The 16,413-nt window shown below is 35.0% G+C and overlaps 1 protein-coding gene across 1 annotated transcript in view; it reads left to right on the top strand.

Annotated features, from left to right (window-relative positions):
• The window catches only part of BMPR2 (bone morphogenetic protein receptor type 2), a 201,376-nt gene extending 191,028 nt beyond the window's left edge, over positions 1–10,348 (top strand). Inside the window, exons 12-13 of the mRNA XM_027123800.1 lie at positions 249–1,528; positions 2,831–10,348. Of these exons, the coding sequence (XP_026979601.1) occupies positions 249–1,528; positions 2,831–3,081 (1,531 nt within the window). The 3' untranslated portion in view covers positions 3,082–10,348. The remainder of the gene's footprint in view (positions 1–248; positions 1,529–2,830) is intronic.
• The last annotated feature ends 6,065 nt before the right edge of the window (positions 10,349–16,413 follow it).

Here is a 16,413-nt window from a genome sequence, read left to right as displayed (position 1 = left end):
AAATCATATCTAGATTGACATAGGTTTTTTGGTAGGGTTAAGTAGTATAAAACTAGCCTTTAGCAAGTTATTAGTTGATACTTGATTAATATTTGATTATAATTTTTTTTCTTAAATAATCTCTAGAATACTGTGGGTTAGAAATAAAATAAAAAGCAGTTCATACTTTAAAATCAGAGGTGTTAAACTTGGAGAGTCAGTTTGTCATAAATGTATTCTCAACATGGCACTTTTTTTCTTTCTTTAAGCAACCTGTCACACAATAGGCGTGTGCCAAAGATTGGCCCTTATCCAGATTATTCTTCTTCCTCATACATTGAAGACTCTATCCATCACACTGACAGCATTGTGAAGAATATTTCCTCTGAGCATTCGATGTCCAGCACTCCTTTGACTATAGGGGAAAAGAACCGAAACTCGATTAACTATGAACGGCAGCAAGCACAAGCTCGAATCCCCAGCCCTGAAACAAGCGTCACCAGCCTGTCTACCAACACTACAACCACAAACACCACTGGCCTCACTCCAAGCACCGGCATGACCACTATATCTGAGATGCCATACCCAGATGAAACAAATCTGCATGCTACAAATGTTTCACAGACAATCGGGCCAACCCCTGTCTGCTTACAACTGACAGAAGAAGACTTGGAGACCAACAAGCTGGACCCAAAAGAAGTTGATAAAAACCTCAAGGAAAGTTCTGATGAGAATCTCATGGAGCATTCTCTTAAACAGTTCAGTGCGCCAGACCCCCTGAGCAGTACCAGTTCTAGCTTGCTTTACCCCCTCATAAAGCTTGCGGTGGAAGTGACTGGGCAGCAGGACTTCACACAGGCTGCAAATGGCCAAGCATGTTTAATTCCTGATGTCCCACCTGCTCAGATCTATCCTCTCCCCAAGCAACAGAACCTTCCTAAGAGACCTACTAGTTTGCCTTTAAACACCAAAAATTCAACAAAGGAGCCCCGGCTGAAATTTGGCAGCAAGCACAAATCAAACTTGAAACAAGTAGAAACTGGAGTTGCCAAGATGAATACAATCAATGCTGCAGAACCTCATGTGGTGACAGTCACCATGAATGGTGTGGCAGGTAGAAACCACAACGTTAACTCCCATGCTGCCACTACCCAGTATGCCAATGGGGTAGTACCATCTGGCCAGACAGCCAACACAGTGGCACATAGAGCCCAAGAAATGCTGCAGAATCAGTTCATTGGTGAGGACACCCGGCTGAATATTAATTCCAGTCCTGATGAGCATGAACCTTTACTGAGACGAGAGCAACAGGCTGGCCACGATGAAGGTGTTCTGGATCGTCTTGTGGACAGGAGGGAACGGCCACTGGAAGGCGGCCGAACTAATTCCAATAACAACAACAGCAATCCATGTTCAGAGCAAGATGTTCTTACACAGGGTGTTCCAAGCACAATAGCAGACCCTGGACCATCAAAGCCTAGAAGAGCACAGAGGCCTAATTCTCTGGATCTTTCAGCCACAAATGTCCTTGATGACAGCAGTTTGCAGTGTAAGTGGAGGGATTGTATAATCTCTCCTTGTCTTTTGGGACCATTTAAGTAACTACTTAGATAGAAACAGATTGTGTTTCAACAGCAATATTTACTTTTCCGCATTTGATTGGACTTCAAAAGTAATTAGACTATTGTAAAGAAAAAAGTAATTTTTTGTTGATAATTAAAAAGTCAGTGTCACAATAATCAGAATAATTACCAATTTAGTATGTGCCTTATGTAGCTGCTGGTTTATAATGCAACTCACATACTTTCTGTGAATAGTTGAGATAAAGTATTCACCAGTTTAAAAGATCCAAGTAAAATGATACCAGTATAACTTTTGAAACAGTTTGTTGAGCATATTATACCTATTATATACACATTTAGATTTTATCTGACTAATCTTAATAAATCTTAAAAGTCCAGAGAAAATTCAGAAAAGTCACTATAAAGAAACTATAAAATTGTTCTTGGTTTTTAATGTCAGTTTTTTCAGGAGTTGTGTGTTGAGTCTCCCACATGCCTGTAGCATTGTACTATGGGACCTCTAGCAACTTAAACAAATAACTTGATACTTGGTTTATGGTCCTAGAGGGACTGTAACACAAGACAGGAGAGCTCACCAAAATCTTTAACAGTCATCATTGTACAAAATGATTTCTCTTTTAGACCGATAGCACTTATAAAAAAAAAAACAACTAAGTCATGTTTTATGGTTGTTGTCAAGGACTAAGAAATGGGCTAAAGGGATTCAGCTGTCCAAAATCAGTAGAATCTAGCCCCTTGCTTGAGTGGCTTGTATTATAGAAAAGTTGACATACCTTATGGCAAGGTTCCATATCAGTAAAATGTCTTGTCAGGTTTGAGATGGGAAATTACTAGAAAATTTGTACTGTAGTGTTTATGTCACTCTTCTGAAAAGTATTATATTCCAGGTGCCTACTTTGATCATGAAGTAGAATGATTAAATGCATTTTGCCAAGTTAGGCTTGCTACCAATAACCAAAGGATTTGAGAATACAATTGAGAACTTGGAATTTTCTCCTCTTTTTGCTTTTTGTGGTTTTTCTATATTTTCTTCCTTGCCCTGTGGAATAATTCAACCAGTTATAAAAACGTTGGGCTTACAGAGTATCAAAAATAAGTTGGTTAAGGTTTGCCTAGAAAAATATTGTTTAGCATCATAAATTTCAAGAAATGTCCATTAGCTCCTCCTGTAGACATTAGTTTGATCTCTTTTCCAGTTACAACCCTAACTTATTACTTTTTAATAGTTTCTTTATATATAGTTCATTTTTCTGCACTTTTATTTTCAGTAGGTGAGTCAACACAAGATGGCAAATCAGGATCTGGTGAAAAAATCAAGAAACGTGTGAAAACTCCCTATTCTCTTAAACGGTGGCGCCCATCCACCTGGGTCATCTCCACTGAACCACTGGACTGTGAGGTCAACAACAATGGCAAAGACAGGGCAGTTCATTCCAAATCCAGCACCGCTGTTTACCTTGCAGAAGGAGGCACTGCCACAACCATGGTGTCAAAAGATATAGGAATGAACTGTCTGTGAAATGTTTCCAAGCCTATGGAGTGAAATTATTTTTTGCATCATTTAAACATGCAGAAGACATTTAAAAAAAAACTGCTTTATTCTCCTGTCAGTACCCCCTCCCACCCCTGCAACAAGGACTTGCTTTAAATAGATTTCAGCTATGCAGAAAAATTTAGCTTATGCTTCCATATTTTTTAATTTTGTTTTTTTTAAGTTTTGCACTTTTGTTTAGTCTCGCTAAAGTTATATTTGTCTGTTATGACCACAGAATTATATGTGTGTGTATCAAAAGTGGTCTCAAAATATTTTTTTAAGAAAAAAAAGCAAAAACAATGTATTGCTGATAATCAGTTTGGACCAGTTTCTAAAGGTCATTAAATCAGAAACAAATTAATACAGGTTTGACTGCAGTGGTGTCTAGTATCCATGTTTTATTTCTGGGCACAAGCTAGTTTATATGTTGATATGTTCCTGAACACATTATCTGTTGGACTTTCTTTTCTCTTGTGTTTTGTTTGAATGTGCAATAGTCTATAGGCCACAAGTAGCTTTCTCATAAGTTCTCTTCCTAACAGAATACGCATTCTTCCAAGATATGAACATTTTCCTCCCCCATCCTCCATACTTTCAGCAGGTCAGTTCTTTGACAGTGAATTTTTGCACAAGAGAAGGCAGCTACCTGATTTCTTGCTTTCTCTCTCCTTATGGAGAATGCAAAAACATTGTCTCAAGGGCTCTAAAGAAGGAACTACCAAAACCTAATTTGAAATGCCATTTCTTTTATCCTTCCAAATCCTAAACATTTCCTTCCAGGCATTTTAATAAACATATTTGGTTCTGGTTTTGGAAGTTCGTAAGAGCGTAGAACAATGAGCAAGTCAAATATTAGCTGTTTTCCATTTTATTTTATTTTTTATATGTATGTTCATGTTCCATATTCATTTAAGTAGCACATTTTTATCAGAAAACTTATAGAGCTATACCTATATGGAATTTTTAAGTAGATAGATGGTTAACACAATATAGTATTATAGCCTTCATTCTCTGAATAGGCCATGTTTGACTCAAATAAAATTACATCCTGTTTAAAATAACTTCAAAAGTAATTCATAGTTTTGAACCTGTAGTATCTTTTTTTTTTCTTTTCCCAAGCAAAGCCTGGTAACTTTATCTGAAAATGATTCCTCTTCCCATGACCTAAAACACTGTGTGGAAAAATCATTCAACAGGCATGCCAAATCCCTGTGGAAGGAAGGATTGCTGCCAAACCTATCATTTTTGAGCAGCCTGAGACTTAACCTCTCTCTTTTCAAAACTGTTTCTTCACTAATCCTATTTTCATAATTTTTCCATTTGCCAGTTTTTCATATCATCTTTGATATGTGAGCATTTATTATTTACATTATATTAGAATGTACCTTTTAGTGATAACATTATGTATATTCAAATCATGTTGTTTTTTTAAAGCTTCCTTTGCTTCTTTCATTACTGATAATCATCTCTAAAACAATCTCTGCATGTTTTTTTAAATAAAGCACTTTATGTCAAATAAGGGACTTTTTTTATGAGCACAAATCGTTTTCTATCAATTTGCAAACAGTGAAGATCTCACTTTTTTTTTTTTCCAGATTCTCAAGTACTTAATAGACATTAATTAAGTTCTAAGATTTCTCTGGGAGATAAAAAAGCTGAGAGGAAAACACAAATCCCAAATTCCTGATTGAGGTTTTTATCTCTTGAACAAAATTTTCTCACTCATATTCCTCTATCCACATCATTTAGCTAAAGACAGCCTAAATTTCCCAATTTGCTATCCAAAATATTTATGACTTGTGCATATAAGCCTTCTTTTGTTTGCCATCTACTGTGATCTTATGAAGTGAGATGTTTAGCTAGATTGCTGAATGTGGTTTTGAATTTAGAATTAACATTATTTTGCTAGTACCCAGGATTTCCACCCTTTGTATTTTATTGGCCTTTCTCTTGATTCAGATCCTTAACATATTTTTCAGTCATCTAGCATAAAAATTTTTCATTTTCTTATTTTTTTATCTATGTAATGAATTATTTATATTTTTTCCAATGAATTTTCACTTGGTTCTCTTGATTTTCAACGGCTTTCAACTGCATTCCAGGATATTACTTTTAAGTATTTCTAGAACATCTCTGAGTCCAAATAAATTATATTCCTTCTCCAATTGGAAGCATCGAAGGTAAATGACCATTTGAGGTCTAACTGATTTTTTCTGACAGAAGAGTTGTCTTACATTCTACTACACTGTGTTTTGGCCAGTTAATTGTAAGGTTTTCAGCATTTTTTGATGTTTAATAGTAAAATGCTTTCAAAAATTGGTATACCAAATTAAAGAACTCCTTATAGTTTCCCATTTTTATGCGAGCATGTTTAAAACAAATAATTTCCTTTCCCCATGTTTTTATTAGTAGGCTCTTGGAAAAGTAGGAGAAATAGTGTAGATCATTTTAATAAATTTTAAATTAAATTGTATATCAGACTCATTTTTTTTTAGAATCTGTTTGCTGTTACAAGCAAGCAAGATTATTTAAAATACTCATTTGCAACCTTTATTCATGTAATAATAATGTATATTAAATCTAATATTTAACTTCCATCACAGAATTTTGCATGTAGAAAAGCATTTGGGTCCCTTTGAATTAAAGGCTATTCATTTAATGAAAAAATACTAAAATTCAACCTTAAAAGTATTATAACCCTAAAAGCATCATAATAGGTAATCAAAGTCTAATATTAATTCCCTTAACTATCCTAATTGTGTACCAGAACTAAGTCATTGAAAGAACTTGATTTGAATTCAGTTTAGACAAAATGATTTAATTATAATTCCTAAAACGTTCCCTCTTTTTTTTTTTTTTTTTCCGTTCCCTCTTTTTAAATGCATAATTGGAAAAAAATATTGGTGTAAAAAGTTATTGGAAGGCAAAGGAGTAGATACTAATACTAATTGGCCATTTATTATATACTGAATGCTGGGATATATATATATATATATATATATATATATATACACATAATCTCTTTTAGTCCTCATAGCAACCGTATGAGGATTATAGTTAATATTCCCATTTTACAGATGGGGAAACTGAAGCTAAGAGAAGCTAAGTAATTTGCCCGAGGTCCACATCTAGTATTTGACAAATCTGTGATTTTTAACCTAGGCTTGCTCTCTTCATATCTCTTTCATTGACACCACACTGCCTATACACTGTATGACAGTATGCATAATGGACTGACATTTTGTAAGAAATTTAGTCATTATACCCCAACACAATTGTGGCTTGTATATAAACCAAACCAGATACCTTAATGACTTTAGAAATTAGGCAAACAAAAGGAGATGTACAGACATGTCTGTAGTGATTGTTGCTTGAGAAAAAATTACTAATTCAAGACAAAATTCAATCCCACATCTGCCATCATGAATCTTAAAATCATTTCATTTCTCTTCACTCCTGACATTCTTATATTGCAGAACTAAAGGTAAAGTAAATTTTAAGGGAAAAGTGAAGGCTTATGGGAACAAAGACCTTTTCCTAAATTGATTCCATATTTGATTTCACGGAATTAATTTAATGTTCACTTTGTCTCATCAATCCTTTCACTTCATTTTGAGAATTTCTGCTTTTAAAAGTGACTTTAGAAAATTTTACTAATCCAGAGAACTAATTGAAGAGGATGTAGGAAGGATAGAAGGATAATGTCCTTTTTATATAGCAACTTGTATAGCTTCCTTTCAGGTATCCACTTGTTCCGGAAAATGTGTGTTGGTTCTGAATGTGAAAATAATTAAAGAAAGGTAGGAACACTCAAGTAAGTATGTGTTTCAGTGGGAGTTATCGTAAAATTCGGCAAGTATTTTTATTTAAAATATTTTCTAATTTTGCTTCTAAAGCCAAATGAAACACCTGATAGGCTGCAGCTATTTACTGAATTTTTCATTCTATAAACCTCTCTCTTCAAAGTCATTTAAAATGGAAAAAACTTTCAACAAACTTTTTGGGTTTTTTTTTCTTACTTATAAAAATGAATATTTCATTGGAGGTAATTAGTTCCTAGAATGTGAGATTACATTCTATTTCTATACAACATTTTATATATTTATGTTAAACTTACTACCAGTTATATGCAGGTTATTACATAACTATTCACAGATTGCTTTATATATTACTCTATCTTCCAAGCTAACTTCTTAAACTTAAAATCTGGACACACATGTTAGTTGATTATCTAGACCAGTTATCCTAGAAATTGTATAACAGTTCCACAGACACCCCAGGAGTCTTTTTCAGACTGGGAAGTTTCTAAATATTCATACCTTTTACTGTCAGTTTGCTCTTCAGCAAATAAGAGTGCATTTTAACTTTTAGATTCTGAACTATGTAAACTTTAGCCAAAACTACCTTGAGTGATCCATTCCTAAATATAATCCTTGATTAAGTAAATCTGGCAAATCACTGTTTAAACTAGTTTACACAAATATTATCAAAAGAAGGATTTTCTACAGGTTCCCAGATTAAACTAACATACAAGAAAAGAAAAAATCCCAGGGCACTCTGATGCACCTCCCTGTTACTTTCCTTCATTCACCTCTTAGTTTCTGTCTTCACTTACTCTGTCCCTTGGTTATCTGACTTGCAATCTTCTGTGTCAGGAAAGTTTTCTTCATATCTATTCTGCTTCCCTCCTGATTCATTTTATATCCGTTACTCTTCAGTGTACTTCAGGCTTCTCAACACCTAAGTCTCAGTTCTTCAGACAGAATTGCTTTGGTTCCTTTAGTATTTTCTCCTCAGTTTTATTTTAATACCTACTTATATTTAAGAACACCTAAAATTATATTTTGTTATATTCAAATTCATTACTCCAGTTAAGTAATAGTTAAATAGGATAGAATTGAGAATTAAGATGTTACCATTTGACAGTGGATCCAACCATCAGATTGTCAGCAAATCAGCACTTAAGTTTATATTATCTAACATTTTCTATTGTGGAGTTTTATGATTTTATACTCTCATTAGTTTATAAGTAAAAAGCCGTGCATACAAAATTGTATATCATTTTGCTATTCTTTTTTAACCTTTATTGCAGCACGCTTAGCATTCATTATGATTGAGCCACAACATTTTACATATTTCTTTGTATCAAATATTAAACACAAAATACAATATTAACTTTCAAAAGCAAACCCTACAATAATCAGGTATTATCTACGAACATTTTTGCAGACCACTTTTGAAATACTCATCATAGTTTTGCAACATAGACTGGACTCTAACAAGTTTCATTTAACTTTTAAGTGGCTGGTTAAAATTGAGTATTTGTGCATATAAGGAAAAATTTAGGATTTTATCTCATGGCTGATAACATTTGAAAAGTAAATACTTCAGAAGAATTTATGCTGTTTACTAAAATCATGCCTAAAATAAATATTATATCTTGAAAATTCTAATTCCTTTATTACTGTGATATTCATAGTGTTACTATTAAATGTTGTAACATTCATTTTTTAAACTTGATTTGAGACCCAGATTTTAAAATCTGGGTAAGAGACAAGGAATCTTACCACATCATTAGGGCGTCCAGTTTATGATTGAACTTTTAAGCAAATTACTGTATTTTAAACTGCAACTTGTTTTTGTTTTTAATGTTTTAAAAGACAACATGTGGGTTTTTTACATTTTATTTGTACCTTTAGATTTCAGAACCATCTTCCTGTTTTAGACTCGCTCTATAGACATAATATTACTTAAAAACTCAGGGCCCTTTTCATCCCTTTGCACACTGAAAAACTTCAATTGATAGCAAACAAGCAGTTAGATACAGTTGAATTTGTTGCACACACAGTTCATTTAATGTTTCATCTTATGATTTGACTTCATTTACATAAATATAATATCAGCTTTCATTAATCATAAAAACTTGCCCAGTTTTATAATTACTGGATAGAGGGAAATGACTCAACTAACTGTCTAGATGTTGCAGCATATTTAGGCCTTAGAGTTGAAGCACAGTCTTCAAACGATTTCTTTTCTTTGGTTAAATGGTTATACATGATGGGACAAACTGTTTCATTTTGTTTTTGTGTTTTTAATTGGAGAACTTGATAAAGTTCCTCTGAGATAAAATTTTTCAGAGGTAATTTAACATTATTAAACTGTCTTCTAAAAGTGAACTAGTGAGTTTATAGCTTTCGTAGTAGCTTGGATGGTTTCGAGAAGGTAATCTATGGTAACCTATTTATCACATTGTCAGATCCAAATAGAATGTTTCTTTCAGACAAGTTTAAGCTCCAAATTGGTAAGCTGTATATGTATACTTAAAATTCTTGCAGTGAAGTTATTTGTAACCGGTCTCTTGTCTCAGGCTCTCCACCTTATTACCAATCCTCTTAAGTGTGATAGGGAAAACATATTTTTAAAGAAGCTTAACAGTAAGAACACTGAATTAATAAAAGATGAGCTTCAAAGATAGGTCCTGGTTTAATATTGAATTGCTTGGCTTCTGTGGCTTTTCTTTTTCTGGTCACATTTATTTATTTAAACAGTTTTTGTATGCCTTGTCATGTTTCCATGGAGATTATATTGTATAAGTGTTTGTATAAGCTGGAATCATCCTTAATTTTCTGTTGATAATTTTTCAAATGAAGATAAGTGGATAATTGTAAAATACACTAACTCTTAGGGTGTTGTAGTAGCTGAAATATGGAAATGTGTAGCTGCCATGCTTTTTCTGAATGGACAGGAGAAACATAAGCTACAGAGTATTCATTTCTGAGGATGCTTTTCTGGTATAAGAAAGGCTGAAAAATATTGGCAATTCCTCAGAACCCTCTTTCTTGTTAACGGGTATCTTTTGTTGGTGTGTTTTGCTCTTACATTACCAATAGAATATCATATATGAATTTTATGAATAATTGCTTTCAGTTATTTTGCTTTTGTATAAGCCGTCTGAGACCTTGCTATGCTGTATAAGTTGTGTTTGATGGATCGGTGTGAGTATGAAATAAAGCAAATCACTTTTCTTTTGTATTATCTATTGATGCCACTATGAAAGCTGACATTAAGCCACTAAAGAGTTTTCTATGAATAACTGTAAGTAAATGCTTTGATATATATAAACCTAAATAAAAAGATTGTATTGATACAGAGACATTGGAGAAGAAGATTTTAAGAAAGTTCTTTAGGTTTAAAAATGGCTTGCTGTAAAATGGTGCATTATTCCATTTATTAAAGATCATATTAATGACAACAGTGATTGTATCTTTTGATTTTATGAGGTCATCAGAAATTGATTGTTAGTGTGTTATTTTAGGTATTTTGCACCAGAAGAGTAAATGTTCCATCTAATATGACTTTCATTACTCAGTATGATACATCAAAAAAAAAAAATCAACTAACATTAGAATAATAGTTGCACACTATGGTGCCAGGTATGGTGTGTTAGTTATTTTACATATGTTGATAATTCTGACAGCAGTTCTACAAAATGCATATTATTATTCCCATTTTATAAATTAAAAAACTGGGCTCAGAGAAGTCAGACACCTTGCCCAAAACCACAGAACTGGTAAAGATGAGATTCTAATGTATTTTCCATTTTGCTTTGAACTACAGTTTTCAGTTTCTAATTGTAGGAAGAGAAACTCAAAAATAAAAATGGAAATGACCCAGTGGCTAAATAGAGTAGCCAGGAACATACATGAAACAATTTGAGATTACTGAAAAGTTACCAGGTACCAAAACAACTATCTCTGTTGGCCTGACACTGCATTTATGCTTCACATCATCAAATAATCTTTTCAGTTAGACCTTTGTATTTTTTTTTTAATTTTTGAATTTTATTTTATTTTTTTATACAGCAGGTTCTTATTAGTCATCAGTTTTGTACACATCAATGTATACATGTCAATCCCAATTGCCCAATTCATCAAGACTTTTGTATTTTTAGAAGGCCTTGTTAAAATGAAATACGAGCTTGTGAAGGCAACATATTGTTTTTGACTCTAGATTAATTCAGTGTATTAAGTGCCCTGGAGCAGGATCCACAGGACAACCATGTATGCCAAGGGAACTTCTGCTTGAGGAAAAAGCATGGTCTACTCCCATAGGCTCTGTTGTCACCTTACATAATATTGTAGGGATAATAGGTTTGGATTACCTTTTTCCTTTTGACTCACATTCCCAACCTTACTATATGTATGATGTTACAGAGTAACATTGCAGTCCTCTACAGAACCCACTGTGTAATGTTCAAGATGATAACTAAATGTCCTTAGAGAAAATATGATGACCTGGAGGAAATGTATAGTAATGACCTGCTGAACCTTTTAATAATGACTTACCACAAGTAAAATTCTCATTTACACCTACACCTATGTGATCCGTCTTCCCAGTTTATATACCTCTCAGCAAAGGACAAACTTAGATAGTAACTAATCTACCTCTTTATTCTTGGTGTTTTTCAAATTAAAGTCCAAATTCCATATTTGGGCAGCTTTCATTTTATTGGTATAATGTGTTATTATTCACTTTCTTGAAATTGAATCATTACTGCTGTACTGATTATGATACGATTCCTGCCCCCCAGGAACTTAAGCCATCTTGTGGAGGAGAGAAGGCCCACCCAGGAAGAGGTTACATCCAATCAAGATGACGTGTAAGTGCCCAAATAAGTGGTAAACTATATGTTCAATACGTGTTTGAAGAGCCAGGGAAGACTTCAATGAGGAAATGATTATTGAGCTGGGTCTTGAAAGGACAGCTGGGATTTCAGTAGGAAAAGTGAAGGCAGAATATCTGAAGTGACCAGAAATAAAGGAGAATAGAGACTGGAAATAAAGCAGAACATGTAGAACCAAACAGACATTAAGACTTTTGAAAACCAGGTTTTGGACTTGCTGTCATAGACAATAGGGAGGCCAAAGTTTCTTAGGAAGGAAAGACCTTGATAGAAGTAATTTGAAGAAGTTTGGACTGACAGATGGGCAGGATAGATTAAAAAGGAAAGTGACTCTACTGGGGGCAGGAGAGGAACTGCAAACAAAATGCAATTTCAGTTGTGACCAGTAAGTTCCTTTTTTGAAGGAGCATCAAAAAACTTTTTTGAACACCTATTGTGTAGCAAGCACTGTAGTGGGAGATAAAAGACACAGCCCACCCTCAAGGTGCTCACAGTAGATTTGGAGAAAATTTTAATTGGAGAAAATTACAGTACAGATTATAAGTATTGTGATCGAGTGAAAACTAGGGGTATTATGGATGTACATGGCAAGGATACCTAATCCAGTCTTACTGAGTCAGAGACAATTTCTCCTTTTGAGATAACTTTCCTGACTGTCTTAAAATATAAGTAAGAATTAGTTTAGAAATGAGCAATGGCCCTCTAAGCAGAAGCTGCAGCACCCACAAAGCCCTAGAGGCCGGAGAGGGTGGAGCTTTTACTGGGGGGTGGGAGGATGTTAGATGGGAGTAGAGTTTGGGGTTCTAAGTGATGGTATGGAGAAAGATGATCCAGAGGAACCCAGATGACACAGACAAGACAGTAACACAGAAGGGCTAGCATACTATGCTAGGAGTTTGGACCTGTCTGGAAGCCACTGGAAGAATTCAAGCAGGGAAGGTTCAAATTAGATAACTGTTTCGATAGGCTTTTAGTCTTCCTTTTTTTGTTGTTTTCTCCCTACTCCAGGCAATTTTATACTCTGCTGCCAATCATCTTGTCAATACCCTTATCAAGTTGCCAATGGTTCATGCTCCTCGACCTGAAATTCTAAGTTGTCTACCGTGCATCAGCCACTCCCTTTCTAGCATTACCTTCTGCCACTCGACTCTAGTTTACAGCTACTTGCTGTTTATCTCCTTACTGGATTGTCAGCTTTTTGCTTCAGGGAGGGAGTCTTATCAGTGTTTTCTGTCTATGAAATACCAAACTTGATTGATATGCTGATACCAAAATAGTTTTTAAAATATTTTAGATTCTCACCTGACTTCTCTTAATCAGGCTTCTTAGTCCATCTGAGTTCTCTGGGTGCTTGAAAGTAATTTATCTTAAGGTCATTCAGTAAGTTATTTTGTGATATTCGTGGCACATCTTTAGGGTTAAAATTGACCGAAATGATAAGCACTGAAGGAATGTGTGGGTGTGCTTTATATATATAAATGCAGAGAGCTTTAAATAAATGAATACCATTATTACCTATAAACTACATTCAGGAGGCATGGTTTTAGAAAAAGTGAGCTAGAGTAAGTGGGTTTGGGAAATAGGTCCTTCAGTTAAATGCTTTTATCTTTTTTGTTTTTTACTATAGTGTCTTTTTCTCTACTTTTTTGGTCATGTTAAAAAAAACAGTAAAATCACTGTTCCTCAGGTACCCAGCAGCAAGTCTGTGCACCACTTTGACCACCAGGAGGCTCTCTTATTTCATGTTCTAAGAACTGGAGGCCTCTCCATTCTTTTCAAAGACTAGATGTCTCAAATTTGGTTCATAATGTTTTCTTATTGATTATGAATAATAAGCAGGACAGGCTCTGTGAACACTATTTACATTAGAAGAGTCCAGTGCATTTCGTTGACTAAGAATGTTTGGGCTATTAGGCAGAAAGTCTACAGGTTCCCTTCTCTCCAGAAGAAACAAATACCAGAGCCAGGACTTGACAAACATGACCTTCTTATGACTTCACTGTAGTACTGCAGTGAAACATAGTGTACAGTTCCTGAAACATTGGAAGAGGTGACTAATCCTTAGTTGTTCGAACGTTTTCATGGAACAATGGCATTTGCCAGAATTCGATCAAAGTTTAGCAGAGTTCTATAAAGGCATTTTATAAGCAAAGTTAGGTTTTAGTTTTTTTAAAACCATTTTTACTTTGGCTTTCTTGATATTTTTTTCAAGGACACAATTTCTGATTATTTTTCCTCCTTATATTTTCTCTTCTCTGATTATTATCTACCTTAAAATTTCAGTCATATCAATATTCAGAATTGTTGAGCAGCCTTCGGTATTACTCTGTATGGTATCATAAGAAGGGAAAACAGGTCCAGTTTTTTTTTTTTACTTAAGATGCCTTCAGATGTGTAAACTGACAGGAAGTTCCCCAATTATAAGAACTTATTTGGGGGCTTCCCTGGTGGTGCAGTGGTTAAGAATCCACCTGCCCATGCAGGGGACGCGGGTTTGAGCCCTGGTCTGGGAAGATCCCACATGCTGTGGAGCAACAAAGCCCATGCACCACAACTACTGAGCTTGCGCTCTAGAGCCCACGAACCACAACTACTGAAGCCCATGCACCTAGAACCCGTGCTCTGCACCAAGAGAAGCCACTGCAATGAGAACCCTGTCTGCCGCAACGAAGAGTAGCCCCCACTCGCTGCAACTAGAGAAAGCCCGCGTGCAGCAACGAAGACCCAATGCAGCCAAAAATAAATATAAATAAAATAAACAAATTTTTTAAAAACTAACTTATTTCGAAATTTTAGGTGGTAAATGAAGCTACTGGTATCTCCTTTACTAAATGTGAAAATGAAATAGGGAAGAATGAGACATTACTACCTCTATCCTGATAAATGGAAATACCCCAAATGATCAGGGGGTGTTGAGCTAGAATAGATCATACCTGACTCAAATGTGAGTTCAGGTTACCTATTTCAGAAATGTTGGATAAATTTTAATATTATTTTGTCTTTTATCTAAATCTGAGGTACTATTTTCTCATGTTCTCAAAAGAGAAATTATTTTCCCAGTCTTCCAAATCTTTTTGGATTTGAGGGCTGTTTCTGTTGTGACACATTTCAATACTTCATGTGTTTTCAAACAAGACATCTTTCAACACGAACATTTTTAGCAACATCAAGACTGATAGACTCACAATGTAAGTTGGTGCAGCCACTATGGAAAACAGTATAGAGGTTCCTCAGAAAACTAAAAATAGCAATGCCAATCCTGAGCATATATCTGGATGAGACTATAATTCAAAAAGATACATGCAACCCTATGTTCCTAGCAGCACTATTCACAGTAGCCAAGACATGGAAACAACCTAAATGTCCATTGACAAATGAATAGACAAAGAAGATGTGGTATATATATACAATGCAGTACTACGCAGCAGTAAAAAAAGAATGAAATAATGCCATTTGCAGCAACATGGATGGACTTAGAGATTATCATACTAAGTGAAGTAAGTCAGAAATAGAAAGACAAATACCATATGATATCACTTATAGGTGGATTCTAAATTTGATACAAATGAACCTATCTACAAAACAGAGACTCACAAACATAGAGAACAGACTTGTGGTTACCAAAGGAGAGAAGGGGTTGTGTAGGGATGGATTGGGAGTTCGGGGTTAGCAGATGCAAACTACTGTATATAGAATGGATAAACAACAAGGTCCAACTGTATAGCACAGGGAACTATGTTCCATATCCTGCAATAAACCATAATGGACAAGAATATAAAATAGGATGTATACATATGTATAACTGAATCACTTTGCTATACACCAGAAACTAACAACATTGTAAATCAACTATACTTCAATTAAAAAATAAATTTAAGGGCTTCCCTGGTGGCGCAGTGGTTGAGAGTCCACCTGCCGATGCAGGGGACACAGGTTCGTGCCCCAGTCCAGGAGGATCCCACATGCCGTGGAGCAGCTGGGCCCGTGAGCCATGGCCGCTGAGCCTGCGCGTCCGGAGCCTGTGCTCCACAACGGGAGAGGCCACAACAGTGAGAGGCCCGCGTACCGCAAAAAAATAATAATAAATAAATAAATTTTAAAAAGTAAAAGAATGATATCCTCACGTAGACTGTGTAGGCAAGAACCAAAAAGGGCAGTAATTGACTTTTGAGCAATTTGGGTAGAGAAGGGGAAGTTCCATCCTTTCAAAGAGATTTGAGGGCTGTTTCTGTTGTGACACAAAGAGATTTGCACAAAAATATTTTATATTGCCCAGCCCAAAGCTGATTTGAAGAATTAAAGTAAGAAACCAGAACTAGGATTGCTTTAAATTCAGTGTGACTAAAATTCTAGAAATAACCTCTCCTAGGGTATGCAGAAGTTCAATAAATTACACTCTATCTAGACCTTCCTCTTAATTAGTTTTGATTTTCTGTATCATTTCCATATCTGACATACAAGAGGAAATTACCTTAACCCTTATTCTCTAAGAAAGGAGTAAAAGCAGGATGAGTGAAGAGCTGAACTCAGCCAGCCAGCCAGCTCTGTTTCTTTGGCCTGCATAATATTCAAAATGTGTTTTCATTTAAATGCCTTTTAGGTGGGACCTGGACTCTTCCCCAAACCAGTAATTC

The sequence above is a fragment of the Aethalodelphis obliquidens genome, unplaced genomic scaffold (genome assembly GCF_003676395.1).
Source record: "Aethalodelphis obliquidens isolate GAN/ISIS:26980383/991018 unplaced genomic scaffold, ASM367639v1 scaffold2, whole genome shotgun sequence".
In the NCBI taxonomy this organism is placed as follows: domain Eukaryota; kingdom Metazoa; phylum Chordata; class Mammalia; order Artiodactyla; family Delphinidae; genus Aethalodelphis; species Aethalodelphis obliquidens.
This window is presented reverse-complemented; position numbering and strand designations above follow the sequence as displayed.